General features: G+C 39.9%; 1 protein-coding gene across 1 annotated transcript in view; it reads right to left on the bottom strand.

Annotated features, from left to right (window-relative positions):
* The window catches only part of PLD5 (phospholipase D family member 5), a 415356-nt gene that overhangs the window by 13687 nt on the left and 379294 nt on the right, over positions 1–22375 (bottom strand). Inside the window, exons 6-7 of the mRNA XM_055582168.1 lie at positions 12856–13053; positions 2914–3050 (exon numbers count right to left, since the gene is read on the bottom strand). Of these exons, the coding sequence (XP_055438143.1) occupies positions 2914–3050; positions 12856–13053 (335 nt within the window). The remainder of the gene's footprint in view (positions 1–2913; positions 3051–12855; positions 13054–22375) is intronic.

Raw genomic sequence — 22375 nt, 5'->3', positions numbered from 1 at the left:
TACTCTGGGACCTTGGAACCCTTCATCAGGCAAACAGTTTCCCCTGTAGGTTTATCCTTTTCCCTGAATTCTTAACTTTTTACTTCAACTAAATCTGGACTCTTTCCTAGGCCACAGCTTCTGCTAAAGTCCTGCTGTGTATTTTCCACCACAACCTGTCCACTTGATTTAGGTGCCAGCTTCTGCTCCCCCCAGCACACACAGTGCTTCTTTCGGAACTGTAACTTAGATCTCATGTTAAAAACCGAAAACAATAAGCTTTCCCATGTTAAAGACAAATCTCAAATTGCTCTGTCTTTAATCCTGTAATTTGTAGACCTTCTGTTTATCCATACAAATCTTTGCTTAATTCTAGGCCAATTCATTATTTAGAATAATGATATATTATTCAAAACCTTAGCCTGTGAGTAATAATTTTACCTCCAAAGGTCTCCTCTTTATATCTGACCCCAGACTCCTGTCCTTCAAGTTCTTTCACTCTGTTATCTGTACCTGCCCTTTCACCTGTGTGGGCTCCCCTCGTGGCTTAGATGCTAAAGAATCTGCCTGCAATGCAGGAGACCTGGGTTCGATCCCTGGGTCAGGAAGATCCCCTGGAAAAAGGAAATGGCAACCCACTCCAGTATTCTTGCTTGGGAAATCCCATGGACAGAAAAGCCTGGTGGGCTATAGTCCATGGGGTCACAAAGAGTCAGAGATGACTAAGAGACTACCATGTTCACTTTTCACCTGTGTGGGCCCCAGATCTAAGATCCCTCTACTCTTTCCTGATGCATCAGCTCCTCCTGGTCTCCTTTCCCTGACAGCCTAGTTTCAGTTCTGATTACCTGAAGGATAGTTGCTCCTCTCCCTTCTCTTGTCTTTTTGCAGAATCTAAATCCTAGATCAGTGCAGTTATTCCTTTCATGTATTTCTATAGTCATAAAGCTGAGGACTACTGGAAAATGTCATCTCAACCTTCAGGGTCCTCAATACCATCTATCAACCTCTATCCTTGTATTGGGTTAGTTCCACCTCCTGTATCTTTTGTAATTATTCTGTTACCCCACCCTAGAGAAACTTGTTCTTTCTTTCATTCACAAAACTGGGGGTCTTGGTCATGGTTCTCCTCAACTTTCTACCCTGATGGCACACACATCCTTATCCCCTTCCCTCTAATTCAGAGGATAAGGTATCCTTCTCCTTCTCCCTTAGCTGTTTTCTTGGCCCTCTGCAGCTGCATTTGGTTAGTCATTCCTTCCTGAGAATAGCTTCATCTTCTCCCTGGAGCCTTCCCTGGTGGCTCCGATGGTAAAGATTCTGTCTGCAACGCAGGAGACTTAGCTTCGATCCCTGGATAGGGAAGACCCCCTTGAGAGGGAATGGCAACCCACTCCAATATGCTTGCTTGGAAAACTCAAGCAACTCTGTCCAAGGAATCTCAAAGAATGGGATCCTTGACTTTCACTTTTTTCCTTCTCTACCTTCTTCATTTGCGAAAAAAAATGCAAATCTTTCCCATTGAGAGACCCCCTCTTGGACTCTGCATTGCTCTGTGGCTGGTGCACAATCTCTTTCCTCATTATATTTCCAAGATATTTTAGATTATCCATGCTAATGCCTTCCCCCTTGGCTATGAAGGATCTTAATTTTGTTTGTTTGAAGGAACTTCATGAAATGAAGGTTATGTCAATCCTATGAAATTATTATCCCAACCTAATAAGTCATAAACTTAACCTTATTCTCCTTTGGAATAATTGTAAAATCAGGCAAAATCTATTGCTTCAAATTCTTCCCAAAGAGACGCTGAAGTCTAAAACAAATCTAAAATCAAATAAACACTAAATGGGCAAAACATGAAATGGAGGGATTGAAAAAATGAAAGTATGTGGGGGAAAAAATCCATGAATGTTCAAAGGGTGCACAATATTTTAAGCAAAAGTGTCTTAATAATGTGTATCTTGCAGCCTAAAATCCTTTTTGACCATCATAGGGGTAATCACTTTCTGGGAGAAACACATCTTTTGCAATCTTAAAGTCATTTGCATAAAGAAATTATATATTATGCATATGTGAGGTTGGCAATATGAGCAATATTCAAGCAATATAGGGCACATGAAATTACTTAACCTCAGCAAAATAGTTAATTTGAAATTGTAATTTTCCAAATTTAAAAGGTGTCAGGTTGTACTTCTAGAAATGTGCACTTTGGAAATTTTTCCTGGGTTAACTGGATTATTCAAAACATTTACAAGCACCCAAACTCTGCATTCCCAGCAAGAAAGCAAAAGTGGGAAATACTTGGGTCCTAGGGATGCATTTATGCACGCAATGATTTAGGGGCATAAATTCTGCTCCTGTTTATTCCAAGTATTTCCACACTTGCACAGTGATGAATATTAAAAATACTCTAAACTTTAAAATGCTATGTTCCTCTTACAGATGGATGGATTGACTGAGAACATACATATTTTAAGTTTGCTTCTCCTGTAAGTGAAAAAGACAGTATGAAAATTTAGCATTTAAGGAAGACCGACATGAGTACAACAAAGTGATGCCTCTTTTAAAGAAAATCTTGGCAGACCTACTTAGTTTCGGTATGCCCTTCAGGCACATGTCAACTGATAACTTAAAAAAATGTTTTTCTAATAATTTTTAATTTATTTTACTTTTCCAAATAATTTTCAAATCACAACCCAATCTTCAATCATGCTTATAATGTAAATTACTGAGGTAGTAATTTATGGGATGAGACCCTGAGTCCTTAAAACGGACTGAGGGAGGCATTCTGGGTGAGCTGCAAATATACACTGAGATGTGAACGTGCAACCTTCTGTGACTTGAGAGCATCCCAGTGTTCAGGATGTTTTTTCCTGTGGTTCTCAGTTTTGTGCCTTGCCCTGGAGCCCAGGTTCTAAGTACACACTCACTGACCTTTTGGTGCTTGTGCTGGAGATAGGCAGGTAGTCCGTGACTGCAATGTACACATATTGTTTGGCATCATCTATTACACTGTAGATGGCGTCTATGTCAAAGCTTCTGTTTTTAGGGCAAAAGAGTTTGGGAGAATTCTGTGAAGACACAAAATACAAACTTTCAGAGTATTAGATTTTGACATCTGGGGTTTTCTCTTTTTTTGTTGTTATTTAAAAAACATTTTTTTTTTTTAATGAATCTTGGCTTTTAGCCAATTTTTGCAAGTCTACTTTCCAGTTCTTTATGAGATTAGACAAATACATTTGCAGTCCTATCAAAGTTCAAGCAAGTAGAAACCAAAGTGTGGTGGAATGAGTCTCAAATCTGTCCTTTAAATTGGTTTTTGGAGGAAATTCTCGTTTTCAATACACACATGTTTTATCTTTACAGAAGTTCTCCAGTTCTAAACTTATGCGACTCTGGCACACACTCATATCATACACAGTTAATTTTCTTAGATATTACCATGCATAGTATGTATACACACACACACAGAGTATATATATATATATATATATATATATATATATATATATATACACATACAGCAAGCTATTTATGCTAGAAGTCATTTCACTTGAAAGGTAAGGTGGCCGTAAAGATGTTCAAGACATATGGTCTAAAAATCTTGTTTTGTTTTTCCTTTTCTCCTATTTTTTCATCAAGTGAGGAAGAGGAGGGCTGATTGTGGAGAAAGGATCATCAGTAATTCTAGAGGAAAAACCAAGTGACTTATTAAGATGCCAAGCTCATAAGCAGAGACAGGGACTTGAGAAAAATGAACAAAGAGGCAAATTATACTTGAGATATTTTTCTTATGTTGCTCAAAGTGGTTTCCATCTTACAGAAGTATGATTTTTTTAGATAAAGTTATTATAGAAAGGAGGGATTCCCTGGTAGGTCAGTTGGTAAAGAATCCACCTGCATTGTAGCAGACTCCAGTTCAATTCCTGGGTCAGGAAAATTTGCTGGAGAAGGGATAGGCTACCTACTCCAGTATTCTTGGGTTTCCCTTGTGGTTCAGCTGGTAAAGAACCTGCCTGCAATGTGGGAGACCTAGGTTGGGTCCCTGGGTTGGGAAGATCCCCTGGAGAAGGGAACAGCTACCTACTCCAGTATTCTGTCCAGGAGAATTCTAAGAACTGTATAGTCCATGGGGTCACAAAGAGTCAGACGTGACTGAGTGACTTTCATTTTCACTTTTTTCATTGTAGAAAGGAAAAGATGTACTTTGGTTTTTTTTACTGGCCTCCCACTGGACAAGACTGGAAGGAGCATTTCTGTAGTTCCTGCATTACTCTGACAAGTAAGACACCAAACGAAGGAACACAAACAATGCAATGAGTGCTTAGGTGTTTTGTGTCTGACTCTTTTGCAACTCCATGGGCTGTAGTCTGCCAGGCTCCTCTGTTTAGTATCAGAGGCCAAACAAATGGTTTCTGGAAGATTCCTGGCATGGCAGAACAGGGTTCTGCCAGCTATGGTGGTCAGGGCCCCTCATGAATGCTTGGGAACAACTCCCCACCCTGTGCTGGTGGGAATCTCCCTATCCCAGCTTAGACAGAGGAAAGATGATGCTATTGGACTGGATGCACAGCTGAGGAGGAGCATGGGGCTGAGGAAGGGGCACGTTGAAGGGCCACACCTACCAGGCACCCTTACTCAGAATGTTGTCCTGGCCAATGAGTATCAGAATAAGTTTTGGATTTAAATCACTTTTCTTTTGGAATGAGGATGAACTTCTAAGTATTAAAAAACAAAAAACAAATGCTAAAGGAGAGAAACCAGAACAAAAAAGCCCAAAACAAAACAATAAAACATAATTAAAAAACAAACAAAATCCAACGCTAGTCCTACACTTTCCACAGCACGCACACATGCAGACGCCTCATCCGTCACTAAGACAGACGGTGTGGGCTTCTGCAGTGTCTCTCGTGTTGTCCTTCCCTCTTACTCCAGATGGCTGTTTCCCTCATTCAGGCACTGGTGCTGATTGCTGGGCACCACTTTTATGTATCTTCTGAACTCATCTCCCTGTCTCCACGATGCTTACAAGACAAACAACAAACGTGTGTCTCTCTCAGGAGCCCTGGTTTCTTGGAATTCAGCCTGATCTCACTGGGGCAGATGTAAGCACGGCCTCTGTAACCTGGCTCTCCCGTTTCTGTCTTCCTCATTTGCACGCTATCATGCCTTCTGCACCCCAAACTAAGATAATCGTCAGTCCATGGCCCTGCTCTCACCTTGTCTGCCTCCACGTATTTGCTCTGGCCAGTCCCTCTGGCTGAAGTGTTTCCCTATCTTTATCTATCAGAGTCCTATACTATCTCTAAGTTCAAGTTCAAATACCATCTCCTCCATGAAATAAAAAAAAAAACAAACACAAAAAACTTTATTTTTGGCTGTGCGGGCTCTTTGCTGCTGTGCATAGACTTTCTCTAGGTGCGGCGAGCTAGGGCTACTCTCTAGTTTCAGCGCTTGAGCGTCTCATTATGGTGGCTTCTCTTGCTGGGGAGCACAGGCTCTAGGGCTCTCAGGCTTCAGTAGTTGTGGTACAGAGGCTTAGTCGCCCCAAAGCATGTGGGATCTTCCTGGACCAGGGATTGAACCTGTGTCTCTGCATTGGCAGGTGGACTCTTAACCACTGGACCACCAGGGAAGTCCTGAAACATTTTTATATTGTCACCCAGAAGCTACTTCTCCTTTTTCTGTCTTCCCATAATGTGATTTATTTGTTATATTATTTAGAATATTGAAACTTAAAATCACTTGCACCTGTCTCATCTCCTTGCCTAGATGGCTACTATCTTGATTTTGGGAACTGTGTTTTACTCATTTTTCTATTTCCATTAATAAATGAATATTCAAATGAATTAATTCCCTCAGCCTGTTGGGTCTGCTTTACCCAAGAGGTAAAGCTTACCATGAAGAAGCTAAGGATCTTAGCTCTAGACAGGAGCCCAGGTCAACTCTGAAATGTGTCCAAATGCCCATATTTTTGCTTCAGTTAGGAATTTCCTGAACTTCCTTGCATGTTCCCAAAACTGGATGTTTGTTTCAGGGAGGAACAAATTTAGACACAGAGTCACTGGTCTCTTTCATTGGCTATCGTCTAATAAGTTTGGATACTGTGCTTTGGTGATGCAGCATTTACATGCTGGTGATGTGCTGGCTTCCAGCATTTATAACCTGTAGCAGGCTGGGCATGTCCCTTACACTTCCTGAGCCTCTGTTTCCAGTGGGGTGAGAACAGTAACAAATCTTTCATTATGATTTGCTTTTGAGGCTTAACTAAGAGAATGGCCTTCTCCTGGTCTGGATCTGTTCCTCTTCTGCACCTGATTTCACTCATTCATCAAATATTACTAGGTATTTATACCAGCCATGCAACCAGTTCTAGTCTAGGTACTTGGCATACATCAGTGATCAATTTAAGATTCCTGCTTTGTGCCGTTTCATTCCAGCACATGCTACATTGTACTTCCTTCATTTGTCTGTGTGATTCTCTGCTAGCTTGTGAGCTGCTTGGTTTTATGTCTCTGGAGCCTTGTACCATGCCATGCTTAGCATGTATGACATGCTCAATAAACATTTGTGGAATGTGAGAGTGCTTCTTAGATTACTAAGTGTTGGAGTCCTGTGTGACTCCCCAACCTCTACTCCTAGTTGGAGTTGCTTTACTCTAGGTATTTCCATCTATGTGTGAACAGACCCTTACTTGTACTTGTCTTGTTTCCTACATTCTCATTTCCTAACCCAATGCCTAGAGCAGAGCAGGTGCTGTGTTTATTAAGGAAACACATGACTATTTGTATTAGTACTTCTGCCCCTGGGGTCATGGTAGAACTTGTGTGTTCTCTGATCTGGCAGAGGAAATTAACTAGTTCTGATTGTTTAATTAGAGAGAAGACTGTTGTTTTCTTATCATTCCTGGATTAATTATCTGACCCTTGCACTTCGTACTCCTCTTTTCCAAAGCAAAATACAAAGAGAAGGAAAATACAGATACTTTTCTTTGTTTCAGCTCTCAATGATCTCTTACCAATCAAGTGCTCTTGAGGCACCTTGATTATAGGAAATCTCTATTTCCTTCTTACATCAATAAACACCTTATATTTACATGTACCTTGTTTTGCATATTCATTAAATTTTTGCTTTAGTAGGGTTTTATTTCATATCAGATTCCTGGTTTAAAAAAATCCATATTCCATTCCCAGAATATATATGCTAAAATGTAATTAAACATGAAAAGACAATCTACAGAATGGGAGAAAATACTTGCAAATCATATACATCCTTGTATTATAGACTGTATAAATAACTCTTACAACTCAATAACAAAACCCCAAGCAATCTAACTGAAAAATGGACAGAGGCTTTGATAGACATTTCTCTAAAAAGATATACAAATGACCAGTAAGTGCATTAAAATATGCAAATCAAAACCATAAGACAAATTTCACAAACACTAAGAGGGCTAAAATAAAGCGGAAAATAGCAAGTATTGACTAAGATGTGCAGAAATTGAAATCCTCATTCATTTCTGGTGGAATTGCAAAATGGTGCAGCCAATTTTAAAAAGTTTGTCAATGCCTCAAAATGTTTAAGATAGAGTTACAACAGTACCCAGCAATTCCACTCCTAAGTAAAACTCAAAATAGCTGAGAACAGGTATTCAAATAAAAATTTGTACATAGGAAGGTTCATAGGAACACTATTCACAATAGTCAAAAGGTAAAAACATCTAAATGTCCATCAACTGATGGACAGACAGCAAAACATGATATATCCATACAATGGAATATTATTTGGCCATAAAAGGAAAAAGAACTGAGTCATGCATTTTGAAACCATTTTATTAATACTAAGTGAAAGAAATCAGTTACAAAAGACTACATATTGTATCAATAGTACTTCATTTATATGAAGTATCTAGAAAAAGGCAAATCCTTAGAGACAGAAAGTAGATTAGTGCTTTCTAGAGCCTGAGAGAAGGCAATGAATGGCACCCTACTCCAATACTCTTGCCTAGAAAATCCCATGGACAGAGGAGCCTGGAAGACTGCAGTCCATGGGGTCGCAAAGAGTCGGACACGACTGAGTGACTTCACTTTCACTTTTTAGTTTCATGCATTGGAGAAGGAAATGGCAACCCACTCCAGTGTTCTTGCCTGGAGAATCCCAGGGACAGGGGAGCCTGGTGGGCTGCCGTCTATGGGGTCGCAGAGTCAGACACGACTGAAGCGACTTAGCAGCAGCAGCAGAGCCTGAGAGAAGGGGAAATAGAGGGCAACTACTAACAGGTATGGCTTTTTCCTTTGTGGTGATAAAAATATTTTAAAATTAGAAAGTATACAGATGATAGTAAAGCTCTGTGACTAAACTGAACCCCACTGATTTTTACATTTTAAAATGATGAATTTTATGGTAATAAATTATATCTCAATAAATCTATTGAAGTGTAGTTAAAATATATAGCTGAGATTCTAAAGGGAAATTTAATTATATTTTTCAGAGCAGCACCAAGTTCTATTCAACGTCTGCCCTCACTGACTAAATAACTACAGTATACATGAATGGTGGATGAATGAACTAAGCAATAAACAACAAGAAATTAAATCTTTCCAGCATCCAGATCAATAAAAACAGACCTTGAACTAACTAGTCTTAATCTTGGAAATCAAATGCATTATCTTAAGAACTCTAAAAAGCATTCTACAAAATAGGACAAAAACCCTCACTCTGTTGTTATAAATAGGACAAAAAACCTCAGTCTATTGTTCCTATCTTCTGATTTCAATAGGGAATGTAAGAAAATTAGAATGATTCAGCCCCAAGTTATTAGAGATCACATACTTAAATCTAACTAATACCTCTTTCTGTCCTATGAGAAAATTAGAAATAATTTATATCTACATCACTATTTCAATTTATATATAACCATGCTGTTATCACTCCAGTACTCTTGCCTGGAAAATCCCATGGACGGAGGAGCCTGGTAGGCTGCAGTCCATGGGGTCACTAAGAGTCGGACACGACTAAGCGACTTCACTTTCACTTTCATGCACTGGAGAAGGAAATGGCAACCCATTCCAGTATTCTTGCCTGGAGAATCCCAGGGACGGGGGAGCCTAGTGGGCTGCCGTCTATGGGGTCGCCCAGAGTCGGACACGACTGAAGCGACTTAGCAGCAGCGTGCTAAGTTATTAATCACCTAAAATCTAATTTTGGGAATGATAATTCTTAAGGCCCTCAAATATATATTTTGTGTGTTAATTTAGTGTTGGGACTGTAAGCCTATAAAAATATAATATACTATTTTAAGATAATTTATAACAAATATTTTGAACTTAAATAAATTTGCCTTGACATTTGTTTGGCACCTATACTCAGAAAACTGTATGTATCCTGGAACTTTTTATTGATATTACTACTAATAGAACCAATCCAACATTTACTGCTGCTTTAGGGAGGCCTGAGGGAAGTACTGGAAGCAACAACGATGAAGAGAGTACAATGTATGATATGACCTTTGAAGCCTTATAAAAAAGTGGGAAAGTGAAAGTTGCTCAGTCACGTCTGACTCTTTTTGACCCCATGGACTATACAGTCCATGGAAATCTCTAGGCCAAAATACTGGAGTGGGTAGCTGTTCCCTTCTCCAGGGACAACTCAGGGATCCCAACCCAGTTCCCAGCTTAGGGATTGAACCCAGGTCTCCCACATTGCAGACAGATTCTTTACCATCTGAGTTACCATGGAAGCCCAAAATAGTGGGAGAGATAATCAATAAACAAATAGCTACAAAAATGTGATTAATGTTGTAACAGAGGTGAGACCAAGGAACTCTGGGCAAATGATACCAATTCTAATATTGGGGGTTTTATAACTTTTATTTATCTTATGTCTGTAAGATTTGATTCCTCTGTAAAAAATGGTGTTGAATTAATATCTAGTGAACTGAAATTCAAAGGTAGGCTTGAGATATTAATATTAAATGGAAAATAAAATAATAATTTAAAATAATTAAATAAAAATAGAAAACAAAGGTGCCGCATGGTTTAAAAGATCATAGCTTAAGGAAAGAACTGTTAAAAAAGCGCAACCTATTTTGTAGCACTGGGCTTCCTCAGTGGCTCAGAGGTAAAGAATCCGCCTTCAATGCAGGAGTTGCAGGAGAAGAGGGTTCAATCCCTGGGTTGGGAAGATCCCTGGAGAAGGGTATGGCAACCCAGTCTGGTATTCTGCCCGGAGAATTCCATGTACAGAGAAGCCTGGTGGGCTACACAGTTCTTAGCATCACAAAGAGTCAGACAGGACTGAAGTGACTTAGCATGAGGAATATAACAAAGCCCTTGCATTTCCATAGATTTTACTAAAGGCCTGGGCCCTCTCTCTGAAGTAGATGTATTAACTTTGGGATAAACAAAGGAGAACTCCCCCAATTTTTTAAGGGTCAGAATTTAAATTTATGCAACAACCATATTCATTCATCTCTAAGATTCAAACTGTAAATTCAAAATCCAGCAATTATCTGAAATATGCTTATAATTCACCTGCTTCTTGCTGCTTCCAGCTGTTCTGCTGGACCCTTGGGGTTTCAGGTTACCATTAATGTTGCCATTAATCTGGATTAAGGGTTCCTTGGAAAATTTCCTATTGCAAGTAATCTACAAATTGAGAATAATATCTGATTTTCTTGTTTTACAGGGTTGTCTAATGAGGAAACAAAATTGAATATATGCAATAAATTTATTACTAAAATGCCTTAGATGATATGCTATATGTTGCTGCATTGTTTGACCTGTACGCATACCGAAAAAGGGAGCTTTTTAGTTCTATTTGATGGAAATCTTCCATAGTCTATTATTTTATGTTATTCACACTTAACATGAATTTATTTAAGACAAGCAACTTCAATTTTCTCTCTATCGCAACACTTCTAAATTTTCAGAAAGTGCTTTCATTTTAATGGGCAAAAGAGCTACTATTTCCTCTTCTATGAAAACCTTTTCAGTGACATAAAAGTTGTTGGCAACTTGCAAGACAGTGAAGAAACAGCCATATTAAATTGGGAGAATGGTACCGAGAAGTTTACCTGAGCAGCAGGATCAATTCAGAAGCCTGATTCAAATCAAAATTCTAAGGTTTCACCCAGGTCCAGTGGATCAGATCCTGGTGAGGGTGGGGGAACTATAAGTTTATACTTTTTACTTACTTATAAAAAAAAAACAAACCCCAAACCTAAGATCATGGCATCCAGTCCCATCACTTCATGGCAAATAGAAGGGAAAAAAAAATGGAAACAGTGATGGATTTTCTTTTCTTGGGCTCCAAAATCACTGTGGATGGTGACTGCAGCCATGAAATTAAAAGATGCTTGCTCCTTGGAAGAAAAGCTATGACAAATTTAGACAGCATATTAAATGCAGAGTCAGCACTTTGCCAGCAAAGGTCCATATCGTCAAAGCTATGTTTTTTTCCAATAGTCATGTATGGATATGAGAGTTGGACCTTAAAGAGTCAAAGAATTGATGCTTTAGAATTGTGATGCTAGAGAAGACTCTTGAAAGTCCCTTGGACTGCAGGGAGGTCAAACCAGTCAGTCCTAAAGGAAATCAACCTTGAATATTCATTGGAAGGACTGATGCTGAATCTGAAGCTCCAGTGCTTTGGCTACTTGATGAGAAGAGCCAACTCATTGGAAAAGACCCTGATGCTGGGAAAAACTGAAGGCAAAAGGAGAAGGGAGCGACAGAGTATGAGATGGTTAGATAGCATCAGCAACTCAATGGACATGAATGTGAACAAACTCTAGGAGATGGTAGAGGACAGAAGAGCCTGGTGTGCTGCAGTCCATGGAGTCATAAAGAGACAAACACAACAGCAGCTGAATAAAAATAATACAACTTATTTATTTAGTTTTAGTTTTTGGTTGTGCTGGGTCTTCATTGCTGCTCAGGCTTTCTCTAGTTGCAGAGAGCAGAGGCTACCCTTCCTTGCAGTGTGCAGGATTCTCATTGCGGTGGCCTCTCTTATTGTGAAGCACAGGTACTAAGGCATTTGGGCTTCAGTAGTTGTGGCTCCCAGGCTCTAGAGCACAGGCTTAGTTGCTCCGTGACATGTGGAATCTTCCCAGACCAGAGACTGAACCTGTGTTCCTCTGTGCCACCAGGCAAGTCCCTTAAGTTTGCATTTCAATCAGGTTCCCTGTCTGATTCTTAGATGCTTTAAAGTTTGAAGACCAGGACTGCAGGCTCAGATATTTACATTGCCCACTGTCAGCAATACTGTGGGGACAGCTGTGGTATGTGGGCATCCAGGTGGTGGCTTCCAAGTGTAGTCAGAGGCCTGGAAACTGTGCCCTGGCCTTTTGGAAGGGCCTCTTGCCCTCTAGCCCCAATCAACTACAGTAGCTCTGCTTTTGTCTGTTTTACACAGCAGGGTTTCCTCAGAGGGTTATATTGCTAAAATCGAGTCTGAAAATCATTGGTGAAAGGCACTGAAATTAGCATCTGGTGTCAGAAGACCTGGGTGCTTGCGTTTCTCTTGGCACCTGCCATCTGATGGTCTTTGTGCTAGTAGATAAACTTCACTATCTTCATTTGAAACACAGTCATAATCTTGGGTCTACCTAACCGGTGATGGTGGGGATCCAATCAGATAACACAAAGTATCTGAAACTAGGAATGATTATTAACAGGTATTGTTATTGTAACTAGGGACAGCATGTGCTTGAGTATAAGAATGGATATATTTTAACTCTTCCAGGGATATGTCAGGATAGACTGGTTGAATTCATTTTTGCCCAACATAAGATTGCACTCAAACATTACAACTTAATAAAGGGCTTTTGGAGGAAGGAGGGGAGGAGGAGGAGAAAAAAAGAGCAAAACTCACCGACACAAATGCTTGAGATTTGGTTTCGTTCAACTGAAGCTGCAATTTCTTTTCATTGTCATAGACTCCATAAAGTCTCTTGGACCAGGTCTGAGGTACTCTGCTCTTGAATTTTAATGAACTATATAAAGCAAATATCCTTTGTAAATCTAGGACCAGGCAGCTGCAGTTGTAGAAGATGACACCGAGTTCTTTCATCTGTGAAATTAAAATCGAGAGCATCAATGCTATGTACATGTGATGGTGTTATTCTCAGACAAAAAAATGCACAAGAATGCAGAAATAGTGATTTTTTTTCTTGTAGTTGCTATACTATAACAACTATATATGTGTATGCACACACACACACACAATATATATGTATATATACTGCATCTGTAAGTACGTAGATATAGTCATATTATGGTATACATAAATGATGTGTCATTAAAATGCTTAGATATTTGAGAAGTTTTGCCTGTTTTTGCATTTGAGCTCTTTTTAAAAAAGATACATTTATTTATTTTTTTGGCTGTGGTGAGTCTTCATTGCTGCACATGGGCTTTCCTTAGTTGCAGTGAGCAGGGCTTACTCTTTGTAACTGCGATCAGGCTTCCCATGGCAGTGGCTTCTCTTGTTGCAGAGCACAGACTCTAAGGCATGCCGGCTTCAGTAGACGCAGCTTGCAGGCTCTAGGCACAGGCTCAGTAGTTGTGGAGCACAGGTTTAGTTGCTCCGAAGCATGTGGGATCTTCCTGGACCAGGGATTGAACTGGTGTCTCTTACATTGCAAGGTGGATTTGGACTCTTATGGATAATTTTTCCATATTCATCAACACGTTTTATATCAGCTCTTCAGATTCTTTTCTTCAATATTAAATTTTTTGGTATGAATCCTTAGATAATGCAGCAATATAAAGATCGGCTTTCAGTTGCAGCACAACAAAATGGTTTCGATCATGGATTCTGGAGTCGGACTGCCTGGAATTAAGTTCCAGCCCAACAACTTTCTGACTGTATGACTTTGGACAAGATACTTAATCTCTCACCATAATTTTCTTCTTGCATAAAAAGGAGATAATATTATTTATTTCATACAATTGCTATGATACATAACATGGTTAATATGTTTTCATGGGCTTAGAATAGTACCTATCACATGGTAACCACTTAAAATATGTTAGCAATTATTATTCTTATTAAGACTACACAAGCCTCAAGAGTAAGAGGGGCTACCCTGGTAGCCTCAGCTGGTAAAGAATCCACCTGCAATGCAGGAGACTCTGGTTTGATTTCTGGGTTGGGAAGATCTGCTGGAGAAGGGATAGGCTACCCAATCCAGTATTCTTGGGTTTCCCATGTGGCTCAGCTGGTAAAGAATCCACCTGCAATGCAGGAGACCTGATTTGATCCCTGAGTTGGGAAGATCCCCTGGAGAACAGAACAGCTACCTACTCCAGTATTCTGGCCTGGAGAATTCCATGGACTGTATAGTCCATGGGGTCAACAAAGAGTCGGACACGATTGAGTGACTTTCACCTTCAAGAGTAAGAGACCAATAGGATCTTGCAACAAAGAAATCACAGTGTGATGCATCTGCAAGCCAATGTGCCAAAGATTGCTATTGACTGTCTAGATGCAGGGCTTCCCATGTAGTACAGAGGTAAAGAATTCGCCTGCCAATGCAGGAGATGCAGGTTCGATCCCTGGGCCGGGAAGATCCTCTGGAGGATGAAATGGCAACCCACCCCAGTATGCTTGCCTGGGACGGAGGAGCCTGGTGGGCTACCATCCATAGAGTTGCAGGCAGTTGGACACAACTAAGCAACTGAGCATGCGTGGACGTCCAGAATGTAATTGAGACAGAAAAAGAAAAAAAAAGACCTCTCTGAAATCCTGTGTGAAGACTGACAAAAACATGAGCATTGTCCAAGCACAGAAATGACCGAAGAGCCCCATCCTAGTTGATATAGGTGACAGTTGCTTCTTTACCAATCACAATTTCAACCTTAAGTCATCCCCCTCCATAACTGATGGCTTATTAAAACACCTAATCACCAAGTTGCTCTATTTCCAATAGCATCCAATCCTGAGCTTCCTTATACCCTATTCCCTGCTTCCTTATACCCTCCCCTGCAAAACCTTGTACAAGGTCCAAACCCCATAAGACTTACAGTCTTTCCTAAATTCATCTTCCTTACACCCTGCAAGTGGCCACAGTATCACTCTATCTCCTTGAAACAAGCAACTTGCTCGTCTCCAGCATGCAGGCTGGTTTTTGGCTTGAGGTCAATGACACCTCCTTATCTCCAGAACATGCACATCACAGGGTTATGAGTGCTGTAAGCAGACAAGTTACTGCAGCAAGCACAGTGCCCAGCACTCAGTGTGTGTTGGCTGCTGTTCTATCCTAAGTCACACTGTGGAGGGAGTACCGGATAGTCAACACAGTTTCAGCTGAAACAGGAAGTGGCCCAGGAAGCAAAGCAGGAAGCATTTAGGGGGAATGAATAAATGAAGGAAGGCAATAATGGCTGTATATAAGGGTATGTTGGACACGACTTAGTGATGAGCATGCACAAAGGCATAAAGAAAGGCTGCACTTGAGGAAGAGGCTTCACCCTTAAAGCCTAAAGTCAAGGGGCGCTTCTGAAAATTTTCAGTGTTGCTGAAATCTGTTATGTACCTTATGTTGGAATGCATACTATCACACATTTCAATCTGGAAACCTAATGAAGTAATTCTTTAAAAGCTAATGTAAAATCTGGAAGCAAAAAATAAAAATGCTTATTTTAATGGTGTCATAATTATGAATAATGTTTGTCCCTTTAGGTATGATCAGATAGAGGGAAGTGTATTTATAAACATTGTCAGCATTTATCATCCCCAGGGCTCCCCTTATGTACCATTTACCATCATCAACATGCAAGAGGTCACTGTCCCTCTGTGCACTCTACTTAGATTTCCTCTAGCAGCTAATATTTCCAGTGACTGCATGCTAAACAAAGATTAAGTGTTCCTTTCCCCCTGTTGTGTAAGCTGCTTTTTGTGAGCTTTTCTCTGCAATGTCTGACATCATTTTGCTGTGACTACATTACAGCTTCAGAATCCAAAGGCAATGAAACAAGCCAAGATTTGCCCTCTAGGGATATAAAGAGAACTTGACTTCTATCGTCCTCTCAATCTTAGAATGACTCAAACCCATTTCTAAATATATGTATTTGATTTAAGCTGGTATCAAGTGAAGATGGGGAAAAAAAGAAATTGGCTTTTGTTTTGGAGATCTTTCAGTCAGAGCCAAAATTCAGGACAGGTATAAAATAAAATGCTGGCAGAGGGGAAAATAACAAAGATTAGGCTTCTGAAGAGCTTTTATGTCCAGATTATCAAAGGAACAAAAAGTTAAACTGAGAGATTCTTTGACTGATCAGTGGAGGTACTCTGATGGGCTGCCCTGGCTTTTCAGTTCAATCACACAACTGATGGTTAATTGAATGGCCCAACTGTTTGAGTAAAACTACCTTGAAAAAGCTGGAGATGTATCAGCTAATGATTCTTTGGACGACAGTTATTCTTAGGAGGAGACTGATTCTCTTTTCCACAAAGTAGGAATGTGTTAGTGATCGACCCATAGAGATCAGAAAGGTTTAGGGCCTCAAACAACCTGGAACACCCTGCCAAAAATCTCTTCTAAGGGTAATGATTTTATTTACAACTTGAATTACATCAACGGTTCTCTTATGTCCCTTGCACTAGGATATTATGGGAGGCCCTGCTGAAGTGTTTTTTTCTTTCATTTTTTAGGATCCATGAGTAAATTTTATTTGCAGTTTAACAATGTAAGCAACACAAAATTTAGTTCTACCATTCCAAATTTATTGGAATTTTCCCATAGGTTCTAATGATTTGTTTTTGTTTGCTGGTAAAAAAGATTCTTTTTCTGAAGTGTTTGAGTTTGAGACAATCCAGCAGATACTCACTGCTTAGGGAGAAATAACAGAAGTAATACTAGTTTACTATAGTGCTTACTATGCTTCAGACACTGTTCTAAATGCTCTAAAGTCTTCTTGTTGTTGTTGGTTAGTTGCTAAGTCGTATCTGACTCTTTTGTGACCCCATAGACTGTATAGCCTACCAGGCTCCTCCGTCCATGGGATTTCCCAGGCAAGAACACTGGAGTGGGTTGCCATTTCCTTTTTCCGGGGATCTTCCCGACCCAGGGATCAAACATGAATCTCCTGCATTGCAGGCAGATTCTTTACTGCAGAGCCACCAGGGAACCCTTCACAAGTCTGCATTCATTTAAATTTCACAACAACTCATTGCACAGGTAAGAAAACTAAGGTTTGGAGAGATTAAGGGAAATGTCCAAACACACAGGTAGTGAGCAGGGAATCTGAAAGTTTTGTTTAATATTTCATCGTTGGGAAGAATTGCTCACAAAGAGGGACCAGAAGTTCCGAACTTCAGGTGAGGGTTAAGTCCTACTGTTAATGAGCGTGTGCTCTTTTTTTTCTGCCTTAGAATTTCTACTTATATTCATAGTCTCCATGTCAAAGCAAAATAAGAATTAGGGGAAATGTAATTGTACCAGAAAATCTTCTTTTTCCTTTATTTTCTCAAAGTTAGTGGGAAGGAGTTATGAAGGGAAATGCAGAGAGGAGAAAAAAAAAAAAAGAAAGAAAGAAACCCTTCCTACTTAGGGGATGAGAGGCAGTATAAAGGGAGACAGGCTTGGTTTAGTGGATTTTATTGGTGACACAGAAGCCAAAGCAGGCAGTTGATGGATGCTGTTGTCAGCAGAATAAGGGATGCATTAGCATCGTTCTTCGCTGTAACTCAGAATAATTAATCCAAGTGAGCTTAACCACAGCTCAATCTATCATTTATGGATGTCTGGCTTGTTGTTTTCATGATTTTATAAAAATGTGAACCGGTATTTCTTTAATTTTCTTGACAAAGACAAAAGAAGTTGCAACACTGAGCAACTCTCATGCATCCATTTAGTGGTTGATTTATATTCTGAGTTACTGCAGGAAATTTAATTACTAGGAGCTCTAACTCGATTTTTGTTTCTGCCCTCAAGGTGAAATTTTTGTTACTGAGGATGGAAAATAAAGAATTGAGTCTTAGCAGCTCAAGATAGCCTCCTGCTCAGAAATGTGCTCTTTGGCCCATACACTTCCACAGTGGGTGGTCCATACCACTTAACTTCCTGATGTCTTGTTTTCTTTGTTACCAAGTGGGAATAAAAATGCTTGCCAGTAGGAAGGCGACTAATTGCAAAAAGGAGAATGTAAAAACCTTAGAGAACAGCTAGTTCAACCTTGTTTCAAAATTAAGGAAACTGAGATCCCTAAAGGGGAATTGACTTGCAAGATGACAGAATAACGTCCTCTGACTTCAGTCCTGGCTCTTTCTCCCGACATCGCTGTGCAGATACCTCACAATATTCCTTCATAGTGTGGACGAAGAATACTGTCTGCCACGTAAGGAAACCAAGGATGCTACTTTCCAAAGTACCACTATTCATTTGCCATCTTTGACTTTTGGCTATAAGGAACTCACACATCAATTTCTTGTCTGCAGTCATCCCAGACTGTTTACCTCAAGGGGTTTCCGCCTGGAGAAAAACAGGATACTGGCCCTAGATAGTCACGGTGCCTATCAAAGGAATCATTTCAATAAGACCGAAGCATTTCAATCTTTCCACACATAGGAAAGCACCAACCTCATTAACTTGAGACGTTTGTTTTTTCTTTAGTTAGCATAAATCTTTTGATGTAAAACTACCTGGCTTGTTTTTGCAAAACTCCTATATATCCTGGCTCCTCCCTTACATCTCAGAGCTATCTGAGAGCCTGCCTCCCAGGCTCGAGTCTTCAGTATGTCCATCTACTAAAACGTAATTCTCAACTTCTAGGGTGTGTATTTTTGGTCCCCCAATAGTAGGATGAATGAAGGGTTTTGCTTTTTCCTTTCCTTCCCTCCCATTTCTCCCTCCCTCCCTTCCTTCTTTCTGTCAATGCATCATCTTTTAAAAGAGTCTGAATACTTTCCAAAGTACCACTATTCTTTTGGCATCTTTAACTTATGTCTGTAAGGAATTCACACATCAATTTCTTGGCTTTATCTGGTCAAAGGAAAATCAATAGATAAAACAGTGACCAGAGAATGCTAATAATGGGATGAATTTTAAAAGAATGGGGTTAAGAGTGGAATAGGAGGAAACAAATTGGAAACACATTTCAGTTATTCTTTGGAGTACTTTAATTTTATCCTGCTTCTTTAGAAGAGTTGAAAAATGATTCCAAAATGTTACCACAGCTTCTCCTATCATTCCTGTTTTTTCTCTTCTCTTCTTAGTGAGCAGTGAGGAAGCTGAGATCATGCCACTTTCAGTTCATTTTGTTCGATCCCTTTTTCATATGTTGGGCCAGATCCGAGTGACTATATTTGCCTTTCAGGCTTGTACAAGGAACATCTGGCCACACATATGTACCAGGATGTTAATTAACATCAATGCGAATTTCACCCATTACCTTCTTATTCATGCAAAGATGAAATACTTAAGCAAACTGTAGATGGAGAGAAACTCTTTTTTAAAAAACCAGAAACCCCACCAAATGTATAAATCTCATGGTACTCTTTTGCAACCAAGTCATCTAATTGTGGGAAAAAGGGGCAAGTGGACAGTTCTTAGTGGGTTTCATTTTTATATTATAATCTAACAAACTCTTTTAGTACTCACAGTCTGCTTTAAGACCTTGAAGTATAGAAAAGCTCTGAAATTTTTCAAAAGAAAAAAAGGATTCCCCTCTCATTCCAGAGAGATGTTTTTGCCTCCATTCTGTTCCCTTCCTCCTGATTCATTTCTTGGCAGCTCAGAGCACAGTTCTTCGGGTTCCTCCCATTAAGTAATCCCTTCATGGGCGGCACTGTGACATTTTACTAACACCAAAGTGGCGGAGCAGCCAGGGTGGGAGGCTACCTAGCTTTTAAATGAAATGCTGTACCTATATACTTAACCCCAGTGTTTCTCATCTCTTCTCTGTCCGTAGAGCTCTAGAAACATCTCAGAATGGTAAAAAGAGACTGTTGTACCCTAGTCAGGGCCACCATTGGGCTGGCTGACAACCCTGAGTACAATGGCCGGCCAGTCAGGGTGATTATTGCGTTAGTGTGTAGAGCAAGGACTTGGGCTCGGATTCTGGTTCTCACAACCTTCTTCACTGTGACTCAGGGCAAGTTCCTTAACCTTTTGTGTCTGTAAGCTCACCCATTCCTTAATCTCTCTGTCAAGTGGGAATAATAATAATGCTCATAAGATTGCTGCAATGATTAAACAAACACACATAATCTGTTTAGGACAATGTCTGCCACACAAAATAACACAAGTGGGAGAACAGAAGGACCTGATCAACCATGAACGTGCCCTGCAAGCATGTTAAAAAAATGCAGCAGAGCCCCTGGGACTCCAAATACCAACGGCAGATAAAACTGGTCAGTAAGAGTGGTCTGATGGAAACAAATGAAAGTTATGTCACTGAAAATAGATAGGTAGATAAATAAATAAAAATTTAAAAGATCAGATGTTTTGTTTTCCAAATTCAAAATTCTTATTTGGACCTAAAATGAAAGCTAAATTACTCAATTCTTTCCACATGTTTTTGGGTTACTAAGACATGGCTGTCATAAATAACTCAAAAGAAATAAATGTCCAAGGGCAATTATAGCAGAGAAAACAGTGTGGCAACCAAACATTACCAGAAAGGTGTGTTTGTCCCTTGTATAATATAAAATAATAAATTTCTCTGATCTTACAAGCAATGCAATTTTTATAAAATAGTGACTGCTTAGTCAGTTCACAGACTGGTATCCAGACTTTATAAATAATTCAGTTCAATTCAGTAATTAAAAACCAAGCATGTTTGATGTATAACTGTGTGCATGGGTGGGCTGCGGTGTGAAGGAGTGGTGGTAGTTAGGAGAGCACAAAAACAAGCTATAAATCAATGTAGAATCTGCAAACTGCTTAAGGGAAATATCACCCACATTGGAAGATTCATATGAGAGAGAGAGAGATTGCATTTAGAAGGGATTTTTAACCTCTGGATCAAGAGGGAGTTCAGCAGGTGTGAAGCCTGCATATCTGCAGGTTTTTAAGGAGAATTTTCATAGGTTTTGGCCAAATCCTCTGTGATTAAATAGCTAATAGCTTGAGCAGCAGATGACTGCCAAATTAGATGGATGTGAAATGGCCTCATGGGGGTAGAGAATTGGAAAAAGATCTTGAAACAACAGTTTCAACAAGCAGAGTTGGGAGGACAAACCTGGCAGAATAGAGGGTGTGAACAAAGGCAGGGAGGTAAGAAATGTCAGGAGCATAAGCTTAGAGAGAATGAGTGGTGGGAGGGGAAGTTCTGGTAAGTGAAAAGCTGGTATATTACGGAGTGTGGGCCTATCACCCTTCATGTTAGAGGTCAGAAACCCAACTGCCTGGGCATCAGAACAAACGTGATGTAAATGCGTGTAAAGCCTTATGAATAGAGGAGATTGAAGCTGACCTAGGGAGTGTATGCCTTGCATGATGACATCAAATTTTATTTTTTAATATTTCTGACTAGCCCCAAAATATTAGCCTGCTGAGTTGGCCCTCTGGCCACCAGTTTGGAAATTGTACTTGGAATGTTAATGAAGTGAAGTGTCATTACCCAGTTCCTCTGACACTGAATAGGTGGGAAAGAAACAAAGAAACAAGAAGCAGGGTCTGGAAGAGATGCTGAAATCCCGAACCACAGAAATAGGAGGTCACTGTTGCAGGACCTGAGAGGATGGTTTATTAAATGTGTGGGGATAGGGAATGGAAAGAGACAGAGATGACGCCTGGGTTTCTAAAGTGGGTGACTAGAAAGAACAATAAACAGAGCAAATCTGACTGCAGACCTTGTGAGTTTGAAGTTCATTTGTGAAATTCAATTGGTGAAAATAGTTAACATTTATTGAGGTCTTACTGCTTTATAAACTTTATATTTATTAACTCCCTTAGTCTTCAGAACAACCAAGTCAGGTGAGCACTATCGTTGTCTCCTTTAACACACAGGGGGACTGAGGCACAGAACAATTAAGGCCAAGCACTTAGTAAGGAGTGTAATCAGAATCGGGGCACAATCAGCGCAGCTCCAGGATCCACACTCTAAACCACGATGCTCTGGATGGTGGTTCAGTGGGTTGGTAACTCTGAATCTGAGCCGGTGGCATAAATGGGTGAACCAACATCACAGAAATGTGGATGCCACTACAAAAGCAGATGATTATTGCAGGAAGAATAGGTGGGCTGTTCAGAATGGATTTTGAGTGCATTTGTCTTTTATTACTGTCCCTTTTCAAGAGCAACGTTGACTGCTGTATTTGCAGTGCCTAGTACATAACAGATTTTTGATAAGTATTTCTAAAATGAATGAATGGATGAATGAAATCACAGGGAACACCATTAATTAAGGAAGGAACTCAGTACTTAGGAACCCCTAACAGGAGACAA

The sequence above is a fragment of the Bubalus kerabau genome, chromosome 5 (assembly GCF_029407905.1).
Source record: "Bubalus kerabau isolate K-KA32 ecotype Philippines breed swamp buffalo chromosome 5, PCC_UOA_SB_1v2, whole genome shotgun sequence".
In the NCBI taxonomy this organism is placed as follows: Eukaryota; Metazoa; Chordata; class Mammalia; order Artiodactyla; family Bovidae; genus Bubalus; species Bubalus kerabau.
The sequence above is the reverse complement of the archived record's forward strand: the minus strand, read 5'-3'. Positions and strand labels throughout refer to the sequence as shown.